At 37.3% G+C, this 13,858-nt stretch overlaps 2 protein-coding genes and 1 pseudogene across 3 annotated transcripts in view; 1 reads left to right on the top strand and 2 right to left on the bottom strand.

Moving 5' to 3' along the window:
- Positions 1-6,557, top strand: part of ELF9 (RNA binding (RRM/RBD/RNP motifs) family protein) — a 29,547-nt gene extending 22,990 nt beyond the window's left edge. For both annotated transcript variants that reach the window (XM_010280432.3, XM_010280431.3), the window contains exons 11-14: positions 3,239-3,315; positions 3,472-3,552; positions 4,672-4,763; positions 6,288-6,557. In XM_010280432.3, coding sequence (XP_010278734.1) covers positions 3,239-3,315; positions 3,472-3,552; positions 4,672-4,763; positions 6,288-6,411 — 374 coding nt within the window. In that variant the 3' untranslated portion in view covers positions 6,412-6,557. The remainder of the gene's footprint in view (positions 1-3,238; positions 3,316-3,471; positions 3,553-4,671; positions 4,764-6,287) is intronic.
- A 4,829-nt stretch (positions 6,558-11,386) lies between these two features.
- On the bottom strand, positions 11,387-12,122 carry LOC104612917 (multicopper oxidase LPR1 homolog 1-like). The gene is made up of 2 exons (XM_010280579.1): positions 11,556-12,122; positions 11,387-11,437 (listed from the first exon to the last, which is right to left on the bottom strand). Exons 1-2 carry the CDS (start codon positions 12,120-12,122, stop codon positions 11,387-11,389), a joined length of 618 nt encoding a protein of 205 aa, XP_010278881.1.
- Positions 11,572-13,341, bottom strand: LOC104612918 (multicopper oxidase LPR1 pseudogene; annotated as a pseudogene).
- Positions 13,342-13,858: the final 517 nt, after the last annotated feature.

Below are 13,858 nucleotides of genomic sequence, written 5' to 3'. Positions count from 1 at the left end.
CTCTAGTACATTTCCACAAGATTCTTCCCTCTTCTTTGGCCATCTGAAAACAAAAGGTGCAAAGAGATATGACGTGCTAGGAGTCCACCACCTCAGCATATGCATTTCTGCCACCCTCATTTGTGGATATGTTGTTTCTTGACTGCCCAAGACCTCCATGCCAACATTGGCTGACCTTGCAACTGTTTTATAGAATTTTCTTTTTAAACTAAGTGGTTCACTTATCAGATAAAACTCTTAATGCATCCCTCCACTTTGCCCATCTTGTTTGGGTTGATGATGAAAGTAAAATTACTAAATTGCCAATTTGGAATTCGATGGATTGACACTAAAAAGTAGCAAAACAATAAAAATGGTATGCTAAAGAACAATATCTCTTTTGGTCTTGTTACATCACTAGTCTCAACACACCAGATCATTCTCAAAATGAACTTTGCTGAGTGAAAGTTGAGAGAAGCATCTGAGGGTTAGGGTTCTAGAATAACCAAGTTAAAAGGGCCAAATGGTCTTATAAAATAACATAAGGGTAGTTTGGGATTTTAGAAATGTTTAAACCCACACGTGACAGTCATACGAGAATGAAGTTAACTGATAGAATGCTAGTGGCAGGGGAAAAGTGCTGGAATCCAGGGGGATTTTGTCACAAAACAAATTTCAGGGGGCTAAATTCACCATCACTATGTCACAGGGTGGCAGTCTGTTCTTTACCCTTTTTGAAATCATTACTTTCTATTTATGGTAAAATAAAATTTGATAGTAGGAACCCCAAGAGGAGAAAATGAGATTAAGAGTACGGAGATCAAGCTAACAGGACTACTGATTGAAAGCCCAGAATGCCAAACAATAAACATGAACTAATTGAAAGATAACAAGAAAAATTAACAAGAGCTATGGGAGAAAAGTAGATAATCAAGCATTTACAGATCTGGAGTTTAACTAACAAATCTGAAATCACCATCATCTACATTTTCATCATTGTAAAAGTCTTCTTCTTGTTGGTCTATTACCATCTTGTCATGAATTGAGTCCAAACAATACATCTAAACAATTCCAAATGCCAATATCATTTTCTAATGAGAGAGACTTAAAAAAGAAAAGCAAGGCGTTGTATTAACCAGATAAAAAATGGGATAGGTGCAAGAAAGAATAGCCCCTATCCCCTATATGGTAAGGAAAGGCTGTGCATTACAAAGAGGAATAAGACTCTTCAAAACAATAAATACATTCTTGAAGAGTCACCGAATTATCTCCATAGCTTCTCAACAGAGAAGCAGTTCTGATAAGATGCATCTCTAAACACCCTAGTAGTCATTAAACTGCAGTTGCTCTTTTTTACAATTCATCAAGCTGTATTGAGTTGTTCTGAACTTATTTCTCTGCTGACTTCAGACTGCGATTTTTGGATCTTTCTGCAGTCCCATTATTTTTCCTTTTTTTTTTGTTTTTGGGTCTTTTTGACATTCTTTTCATCAATTGTGGAGTTCTCCCTCTAACCCTCTTGGCCTCCATTTTGATTTAGTAGGCTTTCCACCTTTTGAAATATTGTGCCTTTAGCTAGACGTTGGAGCAGGTAGGAAGAACTAGATAGACTCTCTGAGAGATATAAGTGATGTTTCCCTTAGTTATTGTGCATGCTGTGTCATTCCTTATGGGTTAAGCTTTAAAGGGTTTTGATGGTGGATTTTGTTTATAAATTGACCTTCTGTTTTTAGTGTATGGGGGTGTGCACTACTGGTAAAGTGATACCTGTTAAATTCTCATGAATACATCTACCTTTTTAATAAATTTCTTTTTTTCCTGCTTTTCTTGATAGGTAAAAGGTAATATTATTAAGTTTTTTTTGATGAATAAGGTAATATTGTAAAGTTGGAATGGGTAGAAAGCTGTATGAAACATATACAAGTATGGCTTACATATATGCATCTGTCTTTATGATAAACATAAAATGCATGATGGTTATTGCCAACTTGATGTGATAGAACCAAAGCATGGCAATGGCATGGAAACTGGAGTCCCATGTCTGTCTAGGAGTTTGACCTGACAAGATAAAACACCCGGACTTTAGTACACAGCCAAAAAATAGTATTTACTATTAAAGAAGTCCATATATTCTGTAACATCATATACCTATATGAAATGGACATAGATAAAACTAAAAAGGTTATCTTTTCTCCCCTGTATAGTTTCCTACCTTGAGACACTATAGGAGACAAAGCAAAATTGTGCCTAGAAGTTTCCTTTAGAAACTATAGTGTCAAAATCTGAAGCCTGCCAATCATAATATATTGGTTCTAATGGATTCTCTACAATCCTCTTGTTGTCCAAGGTACAGCTGTTGCATTCCTTTTGACAATGTTCAACAGATGACCAAAGTAAATGGGTCTTCCTGCTAAAGCTGTGCTTGGGCTAGGCTTTTTATCATGTATGAAATAGTCCTTGTACTAATCCAAGAAATACCAACACTGCTGACAGAAATGGGCCCATTTTCTATAGGCAGTAGAGAATGTAAGTGAAGATACGGTACTGCATTGATATCTCGTCCAACGAAAGGAACCACAAAAGTTTTTATGTAAGATGAATCTTTATGTAGGATTATGTAGGACATGTATGAAACTCTCAACCAGCTTGTTTATCACTATTTGGTGTTCCCCTAAATTTTTTTGTTGCATCTCTACTTTTAAATCCTAAATTTCCAATTGCACATTTCTGTCACTGTTGATACCTTTCATTGTTCAGTCCATCCATTGCAATTTTTTTTCTCCTTGAAAAATGGGCTTTACAACCCTTTTAAATCCCTCTCCTTTTCTACTTCATTTTAGAAAAAGTTTTGGTACATGCAGCCTACATTGAGATCTCATTCTGCATCGTGCTTTTCTATAAATCAATTTACGTACTTGTTGTGATTTTTGAATGTTAGTTTGTTTCCATTTGTGATCTTGTTTTTATTGATTGCATATAATGCAGGTTGACTCTGTACATATTAAAAAGGTAGTAACAAGAAGAATAAACAGGAAAACTGGTTGCTAATTATTTGAGGAGCTAACAATCCATGTTGAATGTATTCTTTGATTCATCTAGTTTAAGAGCATAATTTATCGTCAGTTTGTCCTATTTTCACATCAAGTATATGCAGTCCCAATTTGCCAGGTCTTGTTGCTTACTCTGTCTTTAGCATCTATATTTGGTTTGTGGGGTCTGTTATTTTTAAGTTCATTTGTCTAATTCCTCTTCTGTTCAGGTGGCCGTGATGATGCAAAGCTGTCAATTCCAGCTACTGTTGTTCTTCGTCACATGTTTACACCTGCTGAAATGAGGGTAGCTATTCAAACCTTGCAAGAATTGTCTCATAACCTTGAGGAATTTGATAATGAACTTGGACTTCATTATGCCTACTCAGTTTCAGTAAACTTCTACAACTTTGACTGTAATGCATTGTTTTTGTTGTATTATAAATCAACTTTCTCTGTGCAGAGTGATGCGGATCTTCGTTCAGAACTGGAGGCAGATGTTAAAGAAGAATGTGTAAAACTTGGTCCAGTGGACTTGATCAGAGTATGTAAAAGAAGAATTGTCTCATATTCTCTCACATGGTTTTTAGAATGAAAGTGATTTAGTTGAAATCTAAAAGCATTTACAAGTATGAAAGCCTGTATGGTAGGAAACTATACAGGGGAGTTTCATACAATCCTGAAAAGCAAAAAACAATAACAAAATTATCAGCTTTTCACAAAATGAATTCAATGCAAAGTAAATTGGCTAGATCTATTCCCTTGTATTCTTTGTGGATAGAGAGCCAAGAGTGCACAATAGCGACCACCATCCACAGGACTACTCCTTTGGAGTGGATTGACTCACATAATATAGTGTTCCTTTTCACCCCACTTTGTCCAAACATACAATAAGGGATCCAGCTCCAAACATACTGAGACAATAAGTGGTATTAATAAAGTCATATCCGTGGTGTTTATGAATGGCCTATGTACAAACAACAATAAAATGGGAAGCTTACATATGAGCATTTCTTTTGCCTCAAATTGACCCAAAGTCCCTTTGGTCATGTCCCTTCATTTTAAAAGCTGAAAAAACATGCATGGTAGATTGTAGAAAGTACCAAATCCAAATGTACTGTGTAAATGATTCTGAAGTACCAAATAAAAATGGGAAATGTGGAAATAGATTATTTGTTGTTTCTCCATTCCTCCTCACTAATGGATAAGAGAACATTGGATGGTTTTGACTGGGATCAATTGGCAATTCCCTAGCTTAAGCACCATTTTTTATGTTGTGGCATTTTCATCAAATTTCTTTGAGAATTTTGTACTATCAGCTTCAATGTTCTATTAATTCAAATTTCACCATTAGTTGGAATCAATATTCTCTGACCTTTCCCGAAACAACCGAAGTGTGATGTGCTGCAATCTTTAACACTCTAGCATTGTAGACCTCTGCTGTTGTTCTTGTACTGAAGAAGCTTGTATTGAAAAAAAAATGGCACTACCTGTATCCCTTTCTGTTCATTTCTATTCTATTGTATTAATTACTGTCAGCTTTCTTATCAAGGCTACTAGTATCATCATTGATTAATTATTTGTACTATTATGCTGAAACACTAATTCATGACTTTATGCATAAGATTTATTTTGTTTATTTCCTCTTTTTGTTTCTTTACAGGTATGCGAGAACCATCCCCAGGGTGTTGTTCTGGTGAAATTTAAGGATAGAAAGGATGCTCAAAAGTGCATAGAATTGATGAATGGGAGATGGTATGTGCTTGCCCTTTAGCCATGAACATAAAATGCATTTCATTTGAAACTTCTTGCTCATCTGGCATGACTTGATGTTATCAGAATTGGTAAGAACATACAGAATTTGGGAGTACCATCATAGAAGAATTCTTAATGGCATGCATATGTTGCTTACAAACACAGAGAATAAATTTCTCTTGGATATAACTTATAACACATAAGCCTGCGTTAGCACAAAAGGTCATGTGGTTAGAATTCAATTCATGCAATGCTATGAGAAATATGTTAGTGAATTGATACTTTCATCAGCCTGGAGCTTAGGCTTATCTTAAGAGTGACTAAGGTAGAAGGGGAGAAATCTTCTCCCTGAAAAGGCAATATGCTGATAGCCATGCCTTAAAACCTCAACTGTTCCATTAACCACTCTCTCCAAAGGGCTGCTCTTCTGATAAAAAACCCTTGAGTTCCCTTCCAGCCACACCATCCACAAAACTGAAAGAGGAATGGTAGACCAAAAGTCACTCCCCTTTCTGCCCATTCCAGCAACCTTCCACCCCTATAACAGAGCCAGAACAGAGCATGGGAAACACCCCTGATATGATATGGCCTTGAAGAAACACGTCCACATCTTATATGTGAAACTGCAATGAACAAAACAGTAATTAGATGACTCTTCCTCTTCCCTGCATAATGGGCACATTGGGCAGAGGGAATCCAGTAAATTACACCCTTTCAAGAGTGAAGGTTAACAGATTTAGATTGAAGCAAAGCCAACAGATGGTTCAAAGTATCGATACGCCTCGTATCGGTACTTAGAAACAGACGGAAATACATTTTTTTAGTTTTTTTTTTTCGAACTGTGGTTTTTGGGGAACTAAAAATGGTTTTTTTTTTTTATTAAAAAAGGGTGGGGTCCTGAAACACCTCGGGACCCAAAAGATACGATACGATACGGTACGCCTGATACGGGGCGTATCCTATCGATTTTTTGAACCTTGTTCTGAAACTTATGATATTTCCCAATCATTTGAGTTCCTCCTGAATTCTGGAGTCCAAGTAACAGATTCCCCATCCACCACCGAAGCTTTCCTGGTACTAGCTAAGTGGAGTTGAGGGAACAATTCGTATAGAGGTCTTTCTTCACACCAGCAATCCACATCCAAAATTTCAGCCCGATTCCATTTCCAATTATGTATTTAATGCCATTAACAAAACAGGGATAGCCTTGTAGATCCCTCTCCAATCATTGCATCCTTAAGGGGGGGCTGAAAACTAGCTATTGAAAATTCCTAAGCTAGCCATTAGAGGCGCACTAACATATTAGTTGTTAGAAATCCATTAATCAAAATAACTAGTGGTTTGGTGCTTCATATTAATTTAAGCAGCATCAAATTTTATTCAAGTCTTTCAAGTGGGTTCTGTTGCCAGGGTACATTGAAAGGGATATATCTCCTTTACATTAGCTTGTAGTTGCCTTGTTATATTCTTTCTGTTTATGACTCATGGCCTTCTTTCCTTGTTCTTTCTGTTTGCTTCCTTCAGGTTTGGTGGTAGGCAGATTCATGCCAGCGAAGATGATGGTTCTGTAAACCATGCCTTGGTCCGTGATCTTGATGAAGATGCTGCTAGATTAGAGCAGTTTGGTGCCGAACTTGAAGTTGATTGAGTTGTGCCATAATGTTTAATGTCTTTCTAATTAAATCAGTTTGAAAAATGATTTTCTATTGAAATCACCCTTTGTTAGAGCGTTAGATGTAAAGATCTAGATGAATTTTGAATTTATGTATCAAAAGCAAAAAGTGCCATCTCTAATCCCTATAGCATGCATGAATTCTTGTTTCCTCGCTTCGCTTCACCCGTTCCCCCCATCGCCGTCTGGCTCTAGTACTATTAATGTGGTAAGAAACATATCGGAAACATAGTTGCCAAGGCATCCAGGCAATTTTGGGATGCAAACAATGGGTTACCTGGTCACTTGGGTGTAAAGAATTTCATAAAATAAAATGCTGAAATTTGTCAAGTTTTCTAGTTTTATATTTAGATGCATGTTAATTGAAAATAGCAATTCTCTTTAAATTCTCTCAAAATATGGAAAATTATTTCATCTTTGAAACTTTTTTTTTTTCCTGAGAATCGCTCCTTTGATTCGTGTTAATAAGCAATTTTTCATATATTGTGCATGCCAATACTATATATATATATAGTTCTACTGGCACTAGCAGAGATAGCTGCTTGTATATCAAACTAGCAGACGGTTGGTGTGACTGACACGGGTAAAGCAACTGGTGAGGATGATCTGTGTCACTGTGGGGATAAAACAGGCTAGTCTTGTGCAACAGTTTTCAGAACTTAAAATTAGTCGTATTTATACTTTTGTTTCCCTATTTCGCTGAACGTATTCCACCATTCTTAGGAGGTTTCATCCATTATTTGTCCTGAACATAGAAATTTGGGGTTTGATAATTTGTGTTTTCTAATTAAAAGTAGGTATTGTATATATGTTAAAAAATATTGAAAAATAATGAAGGAAAATTTTCTCAAAGCTTTGAAACCTCTAATTGTGGTTCGACATGGCTACTGAAACAGTTGTTTTTTAGTAGCAAAGAAAGTGGTTTAGCTGAAGATGTGGTTTTAGAGGATGGAAATCTTCAAACTCATGGCACGCTTGCGAGGGTCTGGATCTAAGTAGGCACATGGTATGCAAGTTGAACGAGTACTTAACATTTGACAATTGTCAAAAGTTGTTTTTAATCTTTTCAAGGGTAGGCTGGGGGTAGGGGTGGATTTGAGCTGAGCTGAGTCGAATATTTGGTTATTTGAATTTGGCTCGTAGAAATAGTGTTAGGTTCAAGTTCGATTCAAGCTAGACTTGAGATCGAGCTTGGTTTGGTTCAAAAGCTCGAAGTTCAGGTATGACTCAGCTTGAGATTGATTGCAAGCCAGCTTTTTCTAAAAAATAAAAATTATATATATAAAAATAATTTTTTATTTTATATATAAAAATAAGAATTATAAAAATTATTTACTATTATACAGAAAAAATAAAAATATTATTATATATATAATAAAATTTATTTATTATATATATATTTGTGTGTGTGTTAAAAATTATTTATTTATTATACTATGCCTGATTAGCAAACGAGTCTATATATCGGGCTTAAGCTTAATTCGAAGCTCAGTTTAAACTGAGTTGAGCCGAGCTTTTCACGAGCCGAACTCAAATAGCTCGTAAAAAACCCGACTCGTGGCCACCACTAGCTGGGAGTATTTTAAACGACAAGTGTCAAAATTTTTTAAGTAATCATTAAATGTGTTTACAATTCTATGCCTACCTGATCCAGACTGCGAATTGTTAAATTGAAAAGTTTAGGATGCCGATCACAAGCAGTTTGGATTTCTTCTCATATTTACTTCCAACTTCAGTCGCAAATCCAATGCCAACATGTGATGGATTTGATCCATTGGATGAAAGGTTTGAATTGAATATCAATTGGTTTGGAAGTTGGAACTAATTAATCTGGATCACTTGAAGGTCATAGCACATTGTAACTATAGATTGAACCTCTTGAACATCTTAGTGTGCATCCATAAATCAAGGTTCAAAATCCCAATGTATATATATTGCTGTATATTGTACGATATTGATATGTATTAGTTTTTCAACCCATTGAAATACCAAATATAGGGACTTTGGGGGGTTCTTTATGTTTAATCATAATCCCTCTCGACATGTATATTGTGAAAAATTCAGGCAGAATAAATGAAAAAAAATAGAGTTCTGACCTTTTAAATTACACGATATGCCAAAAAATAGAAAAAAAACCAAAGTGTACATTTCTATATTTTAAACATTGCCAAAGTCATCATGAACCGACTTTGTAAGCAAAGAAAATCTAATCTTTACTACTATTATAAGTGTGAGTGATAGTCTCTTTCTGGGTCCAAAAATCATGGAGCGAGTGGCTTAAACTGGGTGGTAAAAACAATAAACTTTTTGATACTGCCACTACAATCCGAAGGAACAAAAATAGAATCCTTGGAGTAAAAGATGAAATTGGTAACTAGATTTATGAATGAAATAATATTATTGATCATTTTTGTACCTTTTCTGAAGATAGATTTAAAACCAAAGGTACTAGAGGCATTGAGGAGTTTACTAGTGATATTAATCCTTGCGTCTCGAGTGAAATTAATCAGAACATATCTATGGAGGTGTTTAATAAGGAGATATTTACCACTCTGCAATCAATCCAAGACCTCAAAGCCCGATGGATTAAATGCACTAGTTTTTAAATTCTAGTTAGTGATTGGGGACTGTCTACAAAGTTGTGAAGGCTTTTTTCCATTCAGAGAAAATGAATAGAGCCATTAATCATTATTGCCATTCCCAAAAATAAGAACTCAAATTTAGTCAATGATGATAACTGTCCAGTTAGTTTGTGTAACGTGGTGTATAAAATAATTTCCAAAATCTAGGTCAACCATATAAAGACTTATTTGGATGGCATCATATCTCCTTATCAAAGCGCTTTTGTTCCTAATCATCAAATTACTGTTAATATTATGATTGCTCATGAAATGTTTCACTATATCAGGAAAAAAAAAGTAGTGAATTATGACTTGCGGAGAAAGCTTATAGAGAAAATGCTTGTTAAATTTGACTTCCATCATCAGTGGATTGTTCGGGTTATGGAATTCACTAAATCTGCTTCATTCCATATTCTCATCAATGACACTCCTACAAGAGAAACTTTTCTATCTAAGGGAATTAGACAAAGATATCCTATTTCCCCCTACATTTTTATGTTATGTATGGAAGCCCTGACCTCAAGACTTAAAGAGAATCTATTATGGAGGAAAAGCTAATTGGGTGTAAAATCTCAAGAGGTGGGCTTAATATTCCCATTCTATAATTTGCCAGCGATTGCCTCATTTTTGCTAAAACCTCCATTAATGCTTGTCTAAAGATTAGAGAGATTCTGGATAATTTTGCTATGGCATCAAATCAGCATCCAAACTTTTCAAAATCTGTATTGACCTTCTCTAAGAATATATCCAATAGATTACAAAGAATCATGGCTAAAATTATTAAAATCTCTCTTGAGAGAAAATTGACCTCGTATTTGGGTGCTTCTATTCTGGAGGGCAGAGTCACAAAAGAAATGTTTAAGGGTCTTAGAGAAAAAATGACCAACAAGCTTGCTAAATGGAAAAATAAAATTCTCTTTTTCTTTCTAGTAAGCTAATCCTTGTTGATTCCCCAATTTATTATGAGTCCTTCAAGATTCCAAACACAGTGACTGATAACCTTGATGGAAAGCAAAGAGATTTTATTTGGACTAAATCTAATGAAAGAAAACCTATTCACCTGTTGTTAAGTTGCTATGGCACATCTTAACTCACCCAAAGAATCTATGGGTTAACGTTGTGATAAATAAATATTTAAAGAATAATAATTTTTGGAATGCTAAAGGCTAAAGCAAAGAAGGGGATATCGTGGGCTTGGAGGGGTATCCTTGCCTCCAGTGAGGTGATCAAAAGAGTAGGAACCTTAAGGTGAGTGAGGTTACTGATCATGACCACATCAGGACGCTTGTGCAAGAAATCCAGCCCATATTCCCATCCCCTCTTTTCCTAGAGAGGACATTATGGTGTGGAGACCGTCTCCTAATGGATAGTTTTCAATCAAGACAATTATGACAGAATAGCCCAATGAATGAGGCTCCCCCAATGCGGGGTCTGAGGAGGGACTGTTCTCAGCTCTGATTATATATGTGAGACTTGTGGAAACCTCAACTTCATCCAGATCTTCTAGTTTGATTGGTCATGAGTTCCATTCTTTACCCAGAATATATATGTCTTCAATATTGGTCGCTTGTATAACAGAAGTGTGACTAGTGGGAACCTCCAATCCTTGGGAACATGCCCTATTTATAACCCGGTGCAAGACATATTCCCTTCTGATCATCACCTTCCTCTTCTCCTGGCGTATAATGATGGCTAATAAAAATGGATTTGAAGCTGTTTGTCATGTTTCACAGACTAGCTTCTAGTCTTGTATCATCAGTAGTTCAATTATTATTTGATAAATTCTTCCTTTCCCTCTAAACTAACACAAAAATTGGGGGATGCATGTGGTTCTTCCATCTCAACTTCAATTCTGTTGATACCTTACTTTTTACTGATCAAAAACATCTCTTTAACCAGAAGGCAGCATGTAGATGCAGATGCTCTAGAATCTAGCTAGTTCGGTGATATATTATGGTTGAGTTTGGTACCATTAATTGCTTTTATACAACACCTACGATCCAATTCCCATTTGTGTGAGGCTGCACATTTATGCAAGTGTGCATTGTTTAAATCCCTTTTGGCCTTATATATAATGCACTTATTACATGTTTTACACTCTGGAATATTAATACATAAAATAAAACTATTTATAAATATATCAAAGCAGACACACACACACACACATACACCATGGCATTATCATGCGCTTATTACCAAGTTTTAATTTTAACAGTAGAATTAATACATAAAAAGAACAAAAGTTCTTATAAATATATAGCTAGAGGTAGTTCTGTTCTGTCTTCTCTCTTCATCATCTGGCCTGCATGCATATAAATCTTCTTTAGAGTTTAGACCAGCTTCAATGGTCGCATCATGGCATTGTTTTCGCCATCCAAAACCTGCAAATTAAAAGTTAATGAACAAGAAAACAAAATCGTAAGTCAGATCACCATTATCCCGCATCAAATAAGCCAAAGAAGGAATTAATATCCAGAGAGTAATAATTAGTACTCTTACGTTGAAATGGTAGACATATCCGGGTTCAGCTTTAATGTTCTTAAGAGAAGGCTTATTGCCGTCCGGGAACTTGACGACGACAGTGGTCTGGCATCCTGCTTCTATATTCACCGTGTTCTTCCATGCTTTCTGGTAGTTGGGTATCGCCACCTCTTCCCTGCTTACAAATTTATTCACTTTGCAGGCGGTGGCGTTGCCGTCCTTGCCCTTCAGCATGCAAGCCTTGAAATCAGTCACATTGCTCACCAGCTTCACAACCTTAATTGCCTGAAACGTAGCCAAGTGTATGTGCAGAGGACGATTTTCCTTGGTCAGATTAATCACTTCCCACACCTCGCTCTTACCTGCTTTGGGTTTCTCCGTCGCCGGATCCTGAAACTTTCTCCCGTTGATGTAGAGAAATGGGTTTTTGCCACCTTTGGTCGACGGCTTCTCGTACATGGTGATGTATCTCGTCGTCTTCGCGCCAAGTCTGGTTGCCTTCACGGAGTTCGGTTGAAAGTCAGGAACCCTGGAGTTATCAGTCGGTGGCTTCTGACCTTTGGGAACCACAACTGTAAACTGCATGATCCTGTGAAACTGATTCTTGCCTTTCGGGTACGGGTACGGGGCGTCGTTGATTAAATGGATTCAGGTGTTATTGCGCAAGTTGGCGAAGTCGATTATCACGTCGGCAGTCTCGAACGGTGCTAGGAGTATCTGGCTTGTCCTGACCGGCGATGGGAGGTAGGACGAGTCGGATCCTAACTGGATGAAAGGGGGTGCCTGGTTTTGGTTTGGCAGCTGGAGATGGAACCGGAAATAACGTTTGTTCGAGACGTTGGTGATACGGAAACGATACCTCCGTGGTTGAACGTTCAAGAACGGCCAGGCCTTGCCGTTAACTATGATGACATCCCTGTCGCCGGTCGGGTCTACGGTCATAGATTCGCCGTTGCCTGAGAAGCTCCGATCGAAAATGACCAAGTGTCGTTCGAACTCCGGTAAGAAGTTGAAGATTCTGGTTTCTTGGTCCGGGTCACGGACTACGTAAGCGCCAAAGAGGCCGGCGAGAACGTTGACACGTGCTAACCCGATAGCAAAATCGTGGTAAATGAGGTTCCCTGGGCCGGCGGGTGGTTCGTTGTTGTAGGTGTAGGTTCTGGTTTTGAATGCCGGTCCGGTGTCATTGAATTTTTGGGTGAACCAGGCAAGGGGGTGACCGTCGATCTGTGGGTCCTGAACCCCACCGTGGAGATGGACGACGGTTGGGATGGCACGGCCCTTGGGAGTGGAGCTGAAAAGGTGAGTGTCGCCAAGGTAATTGGCCCACGTCACATGGGTTGGTTTTCCCGGTCGGGCCTCAATTATTGGACCGGGCACGCTGGCTTTGTCCTTGGATACACCATACGCGAACACATTGGTGGGACGTAAATCACGGTGGAATTTCTGCAAGAAAAAGAACACAGATAACATGTAAGATGTAACTATACACCTCCATCTTCCACGGTAAATCAGGAATAAAGTGTGTGATGAGTTCCACGTGGCTGATGATTTGTTACCAAATCAGCAATGGGACCCATGTTGAGACTTGAGCGGTTCATACCCATTTCGTCGGGAACATGCCCATGGTGAGTCTATCCGACCCGGATTTAGCTTTGGGGTTCCAATAACCGTAGACCGTGGGCAGTTTTGGGAGTTCATCCACGAACTGTTGCAAGGCTTTGGCCTGGTAAGTGATGGTGCTTATGAGCAAGGTAACTGCCACCAATAGCTTCTGCATCTTCACTATTCTTTTGCTGTCCATTCTGTCTGTGATCCATTTTCAGATTTTGAAATCAAAACATCATCTTCACTATTGGGATTTTAAATTAAAAAATAAATAAATAAAAATCCATTGACCACCCACTTTGTTATAAAACCAAAAACCAAAATTCATTGACCCATTAACCCTGTCAGGAAACTTAATAATAAAATAATAACAATAAAAGGTTATTGTGAAGAGGTTGGATGAAGGAAATGGAGAAAGCATGGTAAATCAATACTCTTAAATTTTTTTAACACCTATCTCTTGAAATACTTCCAACCTAAAGATAACTTTTAACAATTGTCAGAATATTTATAAGATGCTCATCTGATGTTGTGCCTACAGATTCATTCAGATTCAGTCCCCAAATGTACGAATAAAGAATTAGTGATAGCAGGGATGCACAGGCATGAAACTCATCAAATTGAGAGATAGTGATCCCAATAGAATTACTGTGCTCATAAACCTAATTAAGGCTGCATTTGGCATTTCTTATTTTAAGGACTTAACTCCTTTT

Source organism: Nelumbo nucifera, chromosome 3, assembly GCF_055504915.1.
Source record: "Nelumbo nucifera cultivar China Antique chromosome 3, China Antique-T2T, whole genome shotgun sequence".
Classification (NCBI taxonomy): Eukaryota; Viridiplantae; Streptophyta; class Magnoliopsida; order Proteales; family Nelumbonaceae; genus Nelumbo; species Nelumbo nucifera.
The sequence above is the reverse complement of the archived record's forward strand: the minus strand, read 5'-3'. Positions and strand labels throughout refer to the sequence as shown.